Source organism: Dendropsophus ebraccatus, chromosome 2 (genome assembly GCF_027789765.1).
Source record: "Dendropsophus ebraccatus isolate aDenEbr1 chromosome 2, aDenEbr1.pat, whole genome shotgun sequence".
NCBI classification, from domain to species: domain Eukaryota; kingdom Metazoa; phylum Chordata; class Amphibia; order Anura; family Hylidae; genus Dendropsophus; species Dendropsophus ebraccatus.
Window position 1 is genome coordinate 203,265,423 of NC_091455.1, and position 14,909 is coordinate 203,280,331.

The 14,909-nt window shown below is 44.9% G+C and overlaps 1 protein-coding gene across 2 annotated transcripts; it reads left to right on the top strand.

The window, feature by feature from the left end:
- The first annotated feature begins 3,751 nt into the window (after positions 1-3,751).
- LOC138784857 (cathelicidin-4-like) lies at positions 3,752-14,443 on the top strand. Of its 2 annotated transcripts, none has more exons than XM_069960551.1 (4): positions 3,752-3,937; positions 4,364-4,465; positions 12,110-12,181; positions 14,290-14,443. In XM_069960551.1, exons 1-4 carry the CDS (start codon positions 3,755-3,757, stop codon positions 14,404-14,406), a joined length of 474 nt encoding a protein of 157 aa, XP_069816652.1. In that variant the 5' UTR covers positions 3,752-3,754; the 3' UTR covers positions 14,407-14,443. The 2 variants fall into 2 exon arrangements, with proteins under 2 accessions (XP_069816652.1, XP_069816653.1); XM_069960552.1 differs by having other exon boundaries at positions 4,367-4,465.
- The last annotated feature ends 466 nt before the right edge of the window (positions 14,444-14,909 follow it).

The window sequence follows — 14,909 nt, forward strand, 5'->3', positions numbered from 1 at the left end:
GGTGATGGTGACTGGCATAATTCTCAATCTGTTCCCCTCCAGGACGTCCATGTGAAGAGATCCAGTATCACTTCTCAGCTGAGAGCAGGACTAGCTATGTACAATGTGTCAGTCTGGAGTCCAGGCTGTAGAGCTCACAGAGCATTGTCTACACTGGATACAGCTGAGAGCAGGACTAGCTATGTACAATGTATCAGTCTGGGGTCCAGGCTGTAGAGCTCACAGAGTATTGTCTAGACTGGATACAGCTGAGAGCAGGACTAGCTATGTACAATGTATCAGTTTTGGGTCCAGGCTGTAGAGCTTACAGAGCATTGTCTACACTGGATACAGCTGAGAGCAGGACTAGCTATGTACAATGTATTAGTCTGGGGTCCAGGCTGTAGAGATTACAGAGCATTGTCTACACTGGACACAGCTGAGAGCAGGACTGGCTATGTACAATGTATCAGTCTGGAGTCCAGGCTGTTGGTTCAGTGTTCCGATACATTTACAAAAGGTGTACTACACAATCTTTCCAAAAACCCGTCAAGTAGGCACGTTGTGGGTGTGTCACGGGTGTGCCCTTTGAAACCCGCCACAAACAACAGATTTATAAAGCAAACCGTAATTTTTTTGACGGGTTTTCAATTCTAATAACTAGTCACTTCTAGTGTGGCAGGATGGTCGAGGTTTAGTTTTGTCCTGTCAAAAACCTTCCAGATATACTAAAAGCTCGCACCATATTAATGAATTTAACAAAAAAAAAACAGAAAACGTAAAAGCCAGGAAAACGTAAAAGATTAAAATTGACGCATTGTTAGTAAATGAGGCCTATTGTGTCAGTTTTGAGTGCAACAGCAACAACGGCCATACTTTATACGCCTTGGCATGCTGCATATTCTTCTATGGGATCCCGTCTGGGGCGTATACACATAGTATACGCTCCGGCCAGGATCCCAAGCAGCGCCGCAATGAACTGACATGTCAGTTTTCTGCAGCCGCTATTCAATGAATAGCGGCTGTAGGAAACCCTGTCAGTTCACACAATGAAGCGAGCGGCTCTGGACGCTTGCTTCATTGTGTGCTAAAGGGAGTTCTGATGCGGGCGCACATGGATGCACCTGCATCAGAACACTGCGACCTGAAAGATCATCCTGCCGGTACTGCAGTCCTGGCCGGGATGATCTTTGCAGAGACCAGCTGCTGCGTGATCCGGCCGGGTTACGGAACGGCCGGTCTCATACGCCATGTGAACATAGCCTCAGGTAGATAAAGTGAACATAAGCCCCATACAGCTGCCAGGCAGTAAGCCCATTACTTGTCTTACCTCCGTTATACACTTATTATCCCTATGTATAATATTATTTTTATAATATTCATTTCATATTCATTTTATTCATTGCACAATCCAGTCGGTGACATATTGCGGACAGAGATGTTTTCTACTGAGAATTATTTCCACAGAGGAAGGAGAAGTTGTGGTCACCAGACTCTGGAGTTACTGTAACTTATTATCTGCAATAAACAAAAAAAAAAAAAAAAAAAGAAGTTTTAGGATAGTAAACAGAAAAGTAATATTTATAAAATTAAAAGGGAACCTCCACCATGTATTAATCAGCTTAAAGAGGTTTCCTGCCCTCTAATAATAATGAGATAACTGCTGATCCTGATCCTCAGTCCTCTAATAAAGAGATGATTCTGCTGACCCCGCCTTCTAATGATAATGTGATGACTCTGCTGACTCCCCCCTCTAAGGATAATGAGATGACTCTGCTGACTCAGTCCTCTAATAAAGAGATGATTCTGCTGACCCCGCCTTCTAATGATAATGAGATGACTTTGCTGACTCCTCCCTCTAATGATAATGAGATGACTCTGCTGACTCCTCCCTCTAAGGATAATGAGATGACTCTGCTGACTCAGTCCTCTAATGATGAGATGACTTTGCTGACCCCGCCCTCTAATGATAATGAGATGACTCTGCTGACTCCTCCCTCTAATGATAATGAGATGACCTCTGACCCCGCTCTCTAATGATAATGAGATGACTGCTGACCCCGCCCACTAATGATAATGAGATGACTCTGCTGACCCCGCTCTCTAATGATAATGAGATGTGTCTGCTGACCACGCCCTCTAATGATAATGAGATGTGTCTGATGACCCCGCCCTCTAATGATAATAAGATGGCTCTGCTGACCCTGCTCTCTAATGATAATGAGATGACTTTGCTGACTCCTCCCTGTAATGATAATGAGATGACTCTGCTGACCCCGCTCTCTAATGATAATGAGATGACTCTGCAGACGCCTTCCTCTAATGATAATGAGACAACTCTGCTGACCCCACTATCTAATGATAATGAGATGACTCTGCTGACCCCGCCCTCTAATGATAAAGAGATGACTCTGCTGACCCCGCTCTCTAATGATAATGAGATGACTCTGCTGACCCCGCCCTCTAATGATAATGAGATGTGTCTGCTGACCCCGCCCTCTAATGATAATGAGATGGCTCTGCTGACCCCGCTCTCTAATGATAATGAGATGACTCTGCAGACGCCTCCCTCTAATGATAATGAGACAACTCTGCTGACCCCGCCCTCTAATGATAATGAGATGTGTCTGCTGACCCCACTCTCTAATGATAATGAGATGACTCTGCTGACCCCGCTCTCTAATGACAAAGAGATGGCTCTGCTGACCCCGCCCTCTAATGATAATGAGATGACTCTGCTGACCCTGCTCTATAATGATAATGAGATGACTGCTGACCCCGCTCTCTAATGATAATGAGATGACTCTGCTGACCCCGCTCTCTAATGATAATGAGATGTGTCTGCTGACCACGCCCTCTAATGATAATGAGATGTGTCTGCTGACCCCGCCCTCTAATGATAATAAGATGGCTCTGCTGACCCTGCTCTCTAATGATAATGAGATGACTTTGCTGACTCCTCCCTGTAATGATAATGAGATGACTCTGCTGACCCCGCTCTCTAATGATAATGAGATGACTCTGCAGACGCCTTCCTCTAATGATAATGAGACAACTCTGCTGACCCCACTATCTAATGATAATGAGATGACTCTGCTGACCCCGCCCTCTAATGATAAAGAGATGACTCTGCTGACCCCGCTCTCTAATGATAATGAGATGACTCTGCTGACCCCGCCCTCTAATGATAATGAGATTTGTCTGCTGACCCCGCCCTCTAATGATAATGAGATGGCTCTGCTGACCCCGCTCTCTAATGATAATGAGATGACTCTGCAGACGCCTCCCTCTAATGATAATGAGACAACTCTGCTGACCCCGCCCTCTAATGATAATGAGATGTGTCTGCTGACCCCACTCTCTAATGATAATGAGATGACTCTGCTGACCCCGCTCTCTAATGATAAAGAGATGGCTCTGCTGACCCCGCCCTCTAATGATAATGAGATGACTCTGCTGACCCTGCTCTATAATGATAATGAGATGACTGCTGACCCCGCTCTCTAATGATAATGAGATGACTCTGCTGACCCCGCTCTCTAATGATAATGAGATGTGGCTACTGACCCCACCCTCTAATGATAATGAGATGACTCTGCTTACCCCTCACTCTAATAATAATGAGATGACTCTCATTATTACTGTTTCTATGTTATTTGTCTGCAAACATGTTACACTAATAATTTCACAATTTTCCAAAAATATGAAGAAATGGATGCACCATAAAAGAGAGGAGCGTAGCGAGGAGAGGAGAGTTCCTCTAAGACACGACAAGATGCTGGGCTGGAGTCTGTCTCTGCTGCTTCTTGCTGCTGTCACATTACACGGTCGTCTCTCCGCAGAGCCTGATGTCCTGGAGGAGAAATCTATAAGAGATATCGTCCACCTCTATAACCAGAGGGAAGGGGTCACATACTTATACAGAGCCCTGGAGCAGCTCTCTGCTCCTCCGCTGGAGGTAAGACCTCAGCATGGAGGACTACCCATAATGTGTACAGGATATTAGGCATCCGCAGATAAAGCTCCGGATATACATCAGCATTGGCAGAGCCGAGAGTCTACAAAGCTGGGAGAGTATCTAACAGAGAAGGTGATAATTAGAGATGAGCGAACCGGGTTCGGATTCGAGTCCATCCGAACCTGAACGTTCGGCATTTGATTAGCTGGGGCTGCTGAACTTGGATAAAGCCCTAAGGCTATGTGGAAAACATGGATATAGTCATTGGCTGCATCCATGTTCTCCAGACAACTTTAGAGCTTTATCCAAGTTCAGCAGCCCCAGCTAATCACGTACCGAACGTTCGGGTTCGGATGGACTCCAGCATGCTCGAGGTTCGCTCATCTCTAGTGATAATGTATCTGTATAAAACTCTATTTCTTATAGAAGCATGAAAGTCTGAACAGAAGAGAGGTCATCATCAAAGAGACCGTGTGCCTGAAGTCTGTGAATCCTGATCTATCCCAATGTGATTTCAAGCCGGAAGGAGTAAGTAACGCTATAGTAAAAAAACGTACAAAAATGTATTTTATTCGGTGCTGACTAGAGATGAGCGAACCGGGTTCGGATTCGAGTCCATCCGAACCCGATCGTTCGGCTTTCGATTAGCTGGGGCTGCTGAACTTGGATAAAGCTCTACGGATGTCTGGAAAACATGGATACAGCCAATGACTATATCCATGATTTCCACATAGCCTTAGGGCTTTATCCAAGTTCAGCAGCCACCGCTAATCAAATGCTGAAAGTTCGGATTTGGATGGACTCAAGCATGCTCCAGGTTCGCTCATCTCTAGTGCTGACTCCATAATAAGCTAAAAAAAACAAAAAACAACAACAATTTATTTTATTATACATAAGGTGAAGGAAAATAGGGGGAAATGTTTCTATGCTAACATAAAAAATCTTCAATATCCCTTACTATGTACAACTAAATTACAACTATAATAGTGCTCTATATATAAAATGATATAACTACTACAATACTGCTCCCTATATACAAGAATATAACTACTATAATACTGCTCCCTATATACAAGAATATAACTACTATAATACTGCTCCTATATACAAGAATATAACTACTATAATACTGCTCCTACATACAAGAATATAACTACTATAATGCGGTTCAGGGAAGAAAAAGAGCGCTGCACTTCACACCTATGGCTGATACTAGTGCCGCTAGGCTAAATAAAAAACACATCAGAATTTGGTGTATGAATTGATCAAGCCATACTGCCCCATGTACCATCGTGCCAGTATCTGATACACATGGGTCCCTACACTAAGTCCACACCGTGCCAGTCAGTGGCCACCAACCCCGCAGGCGTGCACAGCCAGGGAACGGGGGCCATGGGACGGCCCTGCGACCCCCATGCCACAGGACCAGACCCAAAAACACCACACCAGAACCCGGCCAGCACCGCCGGCGGAGAAGGTCGCCCCCAAGCAGCACAAGTCTGGATAAGGTATTGCGCTCACCATTGCTGCAGCAAACAGAATGGGAAAAAACAGGAGGGATTAAAACCATGTGCACTCAGGTGTCTCCTGCTAATTGCGGTCATGTGGGTCTCACCAGGAGGAGTGCAATACACGGAGAAAAGAGAGAAACAAAATGCGGTTCAGGGAAGAAACAGAGTGCTGCACCACACACCTATGGCTGATACTAGTGCCGCTAGGCTAAATAAAAAACACATCAGAATTTTGTGTATGAATTGATCAAGCCATACTGCCCCATGTACCTCGTGCCGGTATCTGATACACATGGGTCCCTACACTAAGTCCACACCGTGCCAGTCAGTGGCCACCAACCCCGCAGGCGTGCACAGTCAGGGAACGGGGGCCATGGGACGGCCCTGCGACCCCCATGCCACAGGACCAGACCCAAAAACACCACACCAGAACCCGGCCAGCACCGCCGGCGGAGAAGGTCGCCCCCAAGCTAGTCGCCCCCAAGCTAGTATCAGCCATAGGTGTGAGGTGCAGCACTCTGTTTCTTCCCTGAACCGCATTTTGTTTCTCTCTTTTCTCCGTGTATTGCACTCCTCCTGGTGAGACCCACATGACCGCAATTAGCAGGAGACACCTGAGTGCTCATGGTTTTAATCCCTCCTGTTTTTTCCCATTCTGTTTGCTGCAGCTATGGTGAGTGTAATACCTTATCTAGACTTGTGCTGCTTGGGGGCGACCTTCTCCGCCGGCGGTGCTGGCCGGGTTCTGGTGCAGTATGGCTTGATCAATTCATACACAAAATTCTGATGTGTTTTTTATTTAGCCTAGCGGCACTAGTATCAGCCATAGGTGTGAGGTGCAGCACTCTGTTTCTTCCCTGAACCATAACTACTATAATACTGCCCCTATATACAGGAATATAACTACTATAATACTGCACCTATATACAAGAATATAACTACTATAATACTGCCCCTATATACAGGAATATAACTACTATAATACTGCTCCTACTGTATATCCAAGAATATAACTACTATAATACTGTTAATATATAAAAGAATATAACTACTATACAACTGCCTCCTATATACAAGAATATAACTACTATAATGGATAAATCGGTGAGAACGTAGTGCCCGCACTATCGGTGTATAAGGGTAATTGATACAGGTGAGGCGTCAGTGGATAGACATACACTACAGGTGTATAGGACTGATTCCGGGGTGCAACGGCAGAAAGCACAGTAGTAAGATGGCACAAGCGAGGAGATAAAGGAAAACCGAAGCACTCATCGGATTGCAGTAGTCTTCAACAGTTTATTACATAAACATCACAGGGAGGGGAGATGGTGGATAAGGTGCGGGAGCGTCTCTGCAAACAACCGTTTCACGCCGAAGCGCTTTGTCAAGTTCAGAGTACGTCACTACCGGGGTAGGTGTGTCTTATATACAAACAGTGTGCATGAATGAATAATGAAAAGCAAAACACAGGTGATTAGAAAAAGAAAAATACAAACATATCTTACAAAAAGACGCTCCAATCATTCCTTTCGTTGAGCCCCCCAGGGCCGGTAGCGTCTAACTTAGCAATCCATAATGCTTCATGTCTAAGTAACCTTTGATGCCTATCGCCTCCCCTTTCATGTGGATCAATACGCTCTAAGCCTAGGAAGCGAAGGCATTTAGTGTTCCCTGCATGAACCTTGTTCACATGATCAATAAGTCGCGGGACCCCTTTTCCCGTTCTGACCGAGTATGCATGTTCCTTATATCGTGTCCACATTGGTCTCTTTGTTTTGCCGATGTAAAACCGATCGCATGGGCATATAATAGCATAAACGGTAAAGGGGGTTCTACATGTGATAAGGCTATCAATCTGACAATCTACACCGTTGAGTTTAATGTAATCGGTAGGGATGAGCTGGGAGCAATAGTTACATGTACCACAGCGTTTATTACCCTTTATAACATTCTGACTCAACCAATCGTTCCGCACTCTTTTTTGGGACATGTTCACATTAAGAACATCCCCGATGGTGCGATTCTTACGATAAGTGATGAGTGGGCCTAATGTAGCTGTCTCTTTAAGTTCTTCGTCCTGTTCAAGCAAATGCCAATGTTTGTGTATACTATTGGCAATGATATTGTTTAATGGGGAATTCTGAAATGCGAAGGTGAATCTATTAACTTCTTTGTCGGGACTGGATTTAGATGCAAGTAAATCGGATCTAGAGAGTGTATTGGCTCTTTCTCTAGCTGCTAGTACAATATTAGAAGGGTAATTTCTCGCAAGCAGTCTCTGCTGAAGAGCATCAGCTTGCTTAGAATAGGACTCCACAGTACTGTTAATTCTCTTGAGGCGGACCATCTGACTGTAGGGGATTGAGTTTTTCACCCGGGCAGGATGCGAACTCCCGTAATGGAGTAAGGCATTACAGGCAGTTTTCTTCCTAAAGACAGAGGTTTCAAGTTTACCATTGACAACTTGTACCTGTACATCTAGGAAGTCAAGGGAGGTGCCACCTATAGTGTGTGTGAAGTACATATTAACCCCATTGTTGACATTCAGGTAATTGACGAAGTCAATGAAACTGTCATTACTGCCGTCCCACACAACGAAGACATCGTCGACATAACGGAAATATGCTCTGATGCCTCCGATGTGTGGGTTGTGGGCATTGAACACTAGATCATTCTCTAGCTTGGCCAAGAAATAATTCTTAAAGATTTCTTGGCCAAGCTAGAGAATGATCTAGTGTTCAATGCCCACAACCCACACATCGGAGGCATCAGAGCATATTTCCGTTATGTCGACGATGTCTTCGTTGTGTGGGACGGCAGTAATGACAGTTTCATTGACTTCGTCAATTACCTGAATGTCAACAATGGGGTTAATATGTACTTCACACACACTATAGGTGGCACCTCCCTTGACTTCCTAGATGTACAGGTACAAGTTGTCAATGGTAAACTTGAAACCTCTGTCTTTAGGAAGAAAACTGCCTGTAATGCCTTACTCCATTACGGGAGTTCGCATCCTGCCCGGGTGAAAAACTCAATCCCCTACAGTCAGATGGTCCGCCTCAAGAGAATTAACAGTACTGTGGAGTCCTATTCTAAGCAAGCTGATGCTCTTCAGCAGAGACTGCTTGCGAGAAATTACCCTTCTAATATTGTACTAGCAGCTAGAGAAAGAGCCAATACACTCTCTAGAGCCGATTTACTTTCATCTAGACCTAGTCCCGACAAAGAAGTTAATAGATTCACCTTCGCATTTCAGAATTCCCCATTAAACAATATCATTGCCAATAGTATACACAAACATTGGCATTTGCTTGAACAGGACGAAGAACTTAAAGAGACAGCTACATTAGGCCCACTCATCACTTATCGTAAGAATCGCACCATCGGGGATGTTCTTAATGTGAACATGTCCCAAAAAAGAGTGCGGAATGATTGGTTGAGTCAGAATGTTATAAAGGGTAATAAACGCTGTGGTACATGTAACTATTGCTCCCAGCTCATCCCTACCGATTACATTAAACTCAATGGTGTAGATTGTCAGATTGATAGCCTTATCACATGTAGAACCCCCTTTACCGTTTATGCTATTATATGCCCATGCGATCGGTTTTACATCGGCAAAACAAAGAGACCAATGTGGACACGATATAAGGAACATGCATACTCGGTCAGAACGGGAAAAGGGGTCCCGCGACTTATTGATCATGTGAACAAGGTTCATGCAGGGAACACTAAATGCCTTCGCTTCCTAGGCTTAGAGCGTATTGATCCACATGAAAGGGGAGGCGATAGGCATCAAAGGTTACTTAGACATGAAGCATTATGGATTGCTAAGTTAGACGCTACCGGCCCTGGGGGGCTCAACGAAAGGAATGATTGGAGTGTCTTTTTGTAAGATATGTTTGTATTTTTCTTTTTCTAATCACCTGTGTTTTGCTTTTCATTATTCATTCATGCACACTGTTTATATATAAGACACACCTACCCCGGTAGTGACGTACTCTGAACTTGACAAAGCGCTTCGGCGTGAAACGGTTGTTTGCAGAGACGCTCCCGCACCCTATCCACCATCTCCCCTCCCTGTGATGTTTATGTAATAAACTGTTGAAGACTACTGCAATCCGGTGAGTGCTTCGGTTTTCCTTTATCTCCTCGCTTGTGCCATAACTACTATAATACTGCTCCTATATACAGGAATATAACTACTATAATACTGCTCCAATATACAAGAATATAACTACTATACTACTGCTCCTATATGCAAGAATATAACTACTTTAATACTGCCCCCTATATGCAAGAATATAACTACTATAATACTGCTCCTATATTCAAGACTATAACTACGATAATCCTGCTGCTATATACAATATAACTACTATAATGGTTCAGGGAAGAAAAAGAGTGCTGCACCTCACACCTATGGCTGATACTAGTACCTCTCGGCTGCATAAAAAAACATCAGAATTCTGTATGTGAATTGATCAAGCCACACTGCCCCATGTACCGTGTGCAGGTATCTGATACACATGGGTCCCTACACTAAGTCCACACCGTGCCAGTCAGCGACCACCACCCCCGCAGGCGTGCACAGTCAGGGAAGGGAGGCCATGGAACGGTCCTGCAACCCCCATGCCACAGGACCAGACCCATGGCACAGTGTGGACTTAGTGTAGGGACCTAGATACCTGCATAATGGTACATGGGGCAGTGTGGCTTGATCAATTCACATACAGAATTCTAATGTTTTTTATGCAGCCGAGAGGTACTAGTATCAGCCATAGGTGTGAGGTGCAGCACTCTTTTTCTTCCCTGAACCGTATTTTGTTTCTCTCTTTTCTCCGTGTTTTGCACTCCTCCTGGTGAGACCCACATGACCGCAATTAGCAGGAGACACCTGAGTGCTCATGGTTTTAATCCCTCCTGTCTGTCCCATTCTATCTTTGATAGCTATGGTGAGTGCAATACCTTATTTAGACTTGTGCTGTTTGGGGGCAGCTTCCTCCGCCGGTGGTGCTGGCTGGGTTTTGGTGTGGCATTTTTGGGTCTGGTCGATTGGCATGGGGGTTGCAGGGCCGTTCCATGGCCTCCCTTCCCTGACTGTGCACGCCTGCGGGGGTGGTGGTCGCTGTCTGGCACAGTAGGGACTTAGTGTAGGGACCCATGTGTATCAGATACCTGCACGCGGTACATGGGGCAGTGTGGCTTGATCAATTCACATACAGAATTCTGATGTGTTTTTTATGCAGCCGAGAAGTACTAGTATCAGCCATAGGTGTGAGGTGCAGCACTCTTTTTCTTCCCTGAACCATAACTACTATAATACTGCTCCTATATACAAGAATATAACTACTATACTACTGCTCCTATATACAAGAATATAACTACTATAATACTGCTGCTATATACAAGAATATAACTACTATAATACTGCTCCTATATACAGGAATATAACTACTATAATACTGCTCCTATATACAAGAATATAACTACTATAATACTGCTCCTATATACAGGAATATAACTACTATAATGCTGCCCCTATATACAAGACTATAACTACTATGATACTGCTCCTATATACAAGTATATAACTACTATAATACTGCTCCTATATACAAGAATATAACTACTATAATACTGCTCCCATATACAAGAATATAACTACTATAATATGCACAAGCCAAAAAGACAGAAATGGCTGCACATCGCACCCATGGCTGACACGAAAGCTTATTCAGCTACATTTAAAACCAACTTCAGAACTCTGCGGGGCTAAAGATCATGTGACTGGTACTGCAGTAACGGCCGGGATGATCTTTTCAGAGACTGACCGTACCGTGACCCGGCCAGGTCATGGAACGGCTGGTCTCTTACGATGTTTGCACATAGCCTAATACTGCTCCTATGTCAGCGTCGGGTATGGCAAAAGGCAGTTTGACAAGTCACGGACAGGAAGCCCTAAGCTTACCCCGTTCATTGTCCCTGCCTACTTTCCACAAGACAGTCCTAGGCAACTGTGGACGACCACGGTGACAGTCCCTATACTCAATAGGGTGAAACACAGAACTGCGACAGACAAACACAATAAATCCAAGGTCAACAATCTGGGGAGCTAACAGCGAGCAGCAAAACTACAAAATCGGCAGACAAGTCGGGTAAATTAGAGCAGGAATCAGCTAGCAGTGAACAGTAACCCTATCATTGCCAGAGGCTGAGAGGCAAAGTGGGTGGGGCTGAACAGATAAAAACAGAGCTCTGTTAACACATGGTTCAATGCCTTCTGCGCTGCACACCGCTAACTAAGGAGCGCAAAGGCATATTCCTGACATCCTATGTACTAGAATATAACTATTATCACAGTCCCCCCCCCCCTTTTTTATTCTACTTGATTTCTCTGTTGATCTCTGTAGCCTTACTCCCCTGATGAGTTTTGGAGGGGAGGTGAAACATATTGGGGGGTTAAGGGTTTAATTAGGATGATATGTTAGGGATAGCAGGGATTGTCATTTTTAGGGTGTGTTTTCTGACAGTCTCCATGAGGTCTAAACTGACAGAAGACATGGTACTATAGCTAGTATATCGGGACCCCTACTTCTCTTTGTTTACATTTGAATTATGAGATGATGGATGATCCTTTCCTTGTGTTTTTCAGGATGAGAAGATTTGCGCTGTGGATCTGGCGGATGAGGACCCTGAGGACATAGTGTGCACCAGCCTGACCCAGGTAACACCGCCATAAAGTGACACCAGTCTACTGCTGTGATGTGGTTGCCCTCAGGTGGAGAAGTATACAGTGTAACAGCTTATCACCACTCATAGACTCCTCCCCTATAGCCGCCATGCTTTATACTGCTTCTTTTGTCACAATCCAAAACCCTTTATGGTGGATCAGCTTTTTCCCTCATCTGTTTCCTCTTCCACTGTGAATTTGAAATTCTCCTTCGTCGTCTCCATCCTCATTGTCCTCCACATTTATCTCTTCTTTATTGCATAGATGATAGTTTGTTACAGTGTATCGGTGTGGAGTGCGTCCACATCCAGAAAAATCTACATCATATTTACAGTGCAGAGTCTCTATTAACATGTAATAGGTTTTAAGCTCTGCCCCCTGGTGGTGACTCACGGTATGTTTACTGCACATCAGAAAACCATGTTCTTCAATCTTCACAGGAAACATCTACTATATGAATATGGTTTTATTCATTTTTATTTTTTTTTCATAAGATTATCACCTGACATTACAGGTAAATCCACAGTAAGGCCATGTTCCCACGTAGTAAAACACCGGCCATTCCAGGTCACGGAATGGCCGGTGTCAGAGAAGATCATCCCAGCCGATACTGCAGTATTGGCCAGAAGATCTTCACTGCCACTGAATACACTGATGCGCCTGCATCCGAATTCCCCGCTGCTCACAATGGAGTGTGCCGCCGGAGCCGCACGCTCCACGGTGTGCCCTGGCAGGTTTTCTGCAGCCACTATTCAATGAATAGCAACTGCAGAAAACTGACATGTCAGTTTTTTGTGGCACTGCTAAGGATCCCGGTCGGAGTGTATACTTGGTGTGTACATTTCGGCCGGGATTCCATAGAAGCAATGGCCGTGATTACTTTGTAACTTACGTAGTGTGAACATAGCCTAAGGTTGTATTCAGACGTCGCAGTCATTATGCAGGTTTGCTGTAGTTTCTTTGGCTGCAGTCTTAGAATAAATGCAGAAAAAAATTGTAACATGACCGTAAAGTGTGAATAAGTGCTAGATTCATGGAGCATTATCTCTGCGGTCAGTCTGAGGCTCCTCAGCTGGATGTGTTTCCTTACCCCTCCTTGTAGCTCCTCCTCAAAGCTCATTCTTATGTTTCCTTTTTGTGGCTCCTCCTCTTAGCTCCTCCTTATGGCTCCTTTTCATAACCCCTCCTTGTGGCTCCTCCTCATGGCCTCTTCTCATGGCTCCTCCTTGTGGCCCACCTTATAGCTCCTCCTTGTGGCCCCTTCTCATAACTTCTCCTTGTGGCTCTTTCTCATGGCTCCTCTTTATGGTTCCTTCTTATGGCTCCTCCGTGTGGCTCCTTCTCATATCTCCTCCTTGTGGCTCCTCTTTATGGATCCTCCTCATGGTTCCTCCTTGTGGCTCCTTCTCAAAAATCCTCCGTGTGGCCCTTCCTTATAACTTCTCCTTGTAGATCCTTTTCATAACCCCTCCTTTTGGCTCTTTCTCATGGCTCCTCTTTATGGTTTCTCCTCATGGCTCCTTCTTGTGGCTTTTTCTCATAACTCCTCCATGTAGCTTCTCTTCATAACTCCTCATTGTAGCTCCTCTTCGTGGCTCCTCCTTGTAGCTCCTCCTTGTAGCTCCTCTTCGTGGCTCCTCATTGTAGCCCCTCTTCGTAGCTCCTCCTTGTAGCTCCTCTTTGTGGCTCCTCCTTGTAGCTCCTCTTCGTGGCTCCTCCTTGTAGCTCCTCTTTGTGGCTCCTCCTTGTAGCTCCTCTTCGTGGCTCCTCCTTGTAGCTCCTCTTTGTGGCTCCTCCTTGTAGCTCCTCTTCGTGGCTCCTCCTTGTAGACCCTCTTCGTAGCTCCTCCTTGTAGCTCCTCTTTGTGGCTCCTCCTTGTAGCTCCTCTTCGTGGCTCCTCCTTGTAGCTCCTCTTTGTGGCTCCTCCTTGTAGCTCCTCTTCGTGGCTCCTCCTTGTAGCTCCTCTTCGTGGCTCCTCCTTGTAGCTCCTCTTCGTTGCTCCTCCTCATGGCCCCTGGACTCCGGGCACTTGTTGATTTTCTCCCTATTTATTCTCTATGGATTCTCCACAGACAGAACAGTTTTTATTTCTTTCTTCTCAGGGCATACGGGTCAGGAGGGAGAGCGAAAAAAATATTAAGAAGAAAAAGGGCATGCCACCAGGAGCGCCCAGCGTCATAGGAATCGCCCCAGTATGTGAAAAGGAGTCACAGACATAGCAGAGCCCGCAGTGTATACCTCTACAGGGCCTACAGATCATGGCTATATAATGAACCTGCTAATAATAATAATGTGTCCACGTGTATAGTGTCATCTGTATGAGGATAATGAGTGATTATGTGATGATGATGATGATGATGATGATTCGACGATGATGATGAAATTGATTCGAATTGACCGTAATGCTCGATGATTCGATCGACTATTGAATCCCATTGAAGTCAATTGAAGATACATGTTAGTTTCTTGGTCACCTAAATTCGACCACTTGAAAGTCACCAAATTCACAATGACACCTTGAAAAATGATGCAAACACCTTTGGAATGCAACTGGGACAGCAGGGGAATCATGACTGGGTGCATCTATCACGCCCAAATCACTGTATTACGCCACTATCACAGCCCATCAACTATAAACTCCGAACACAACATAATCTCTATTTAGGCTATGTTCACACACAGTATTTTTGCTCAGTATTTTGCAACCAAAACCAGGAGTGAA

Bases quoted from the DNA above. Each gene is read 5' to 3' on its own strand.
- LOC138784857 (XM_069960551.1), top strand. From the start codon at position 3,755: ATGCTGGGCTGGAGTCTGTCTCTGCTGCTTCTTGCTGCTGTCACATTA. The intron at 3,938-4,363 runs GTAAGACCTCAG...TATTTCTTATAG, and splicing joins TCTCTGCTCCTCCGCTGGAG to AAGCATGAAAGTCTGAACAG. The intron at 12,182-14,289 runs GTAACACCGCCA...CTTTCTTCTCAG, and splicing joins TGTGCACCAGCCTGACCCAG to GGCATACGGGTCAGGAGGGA.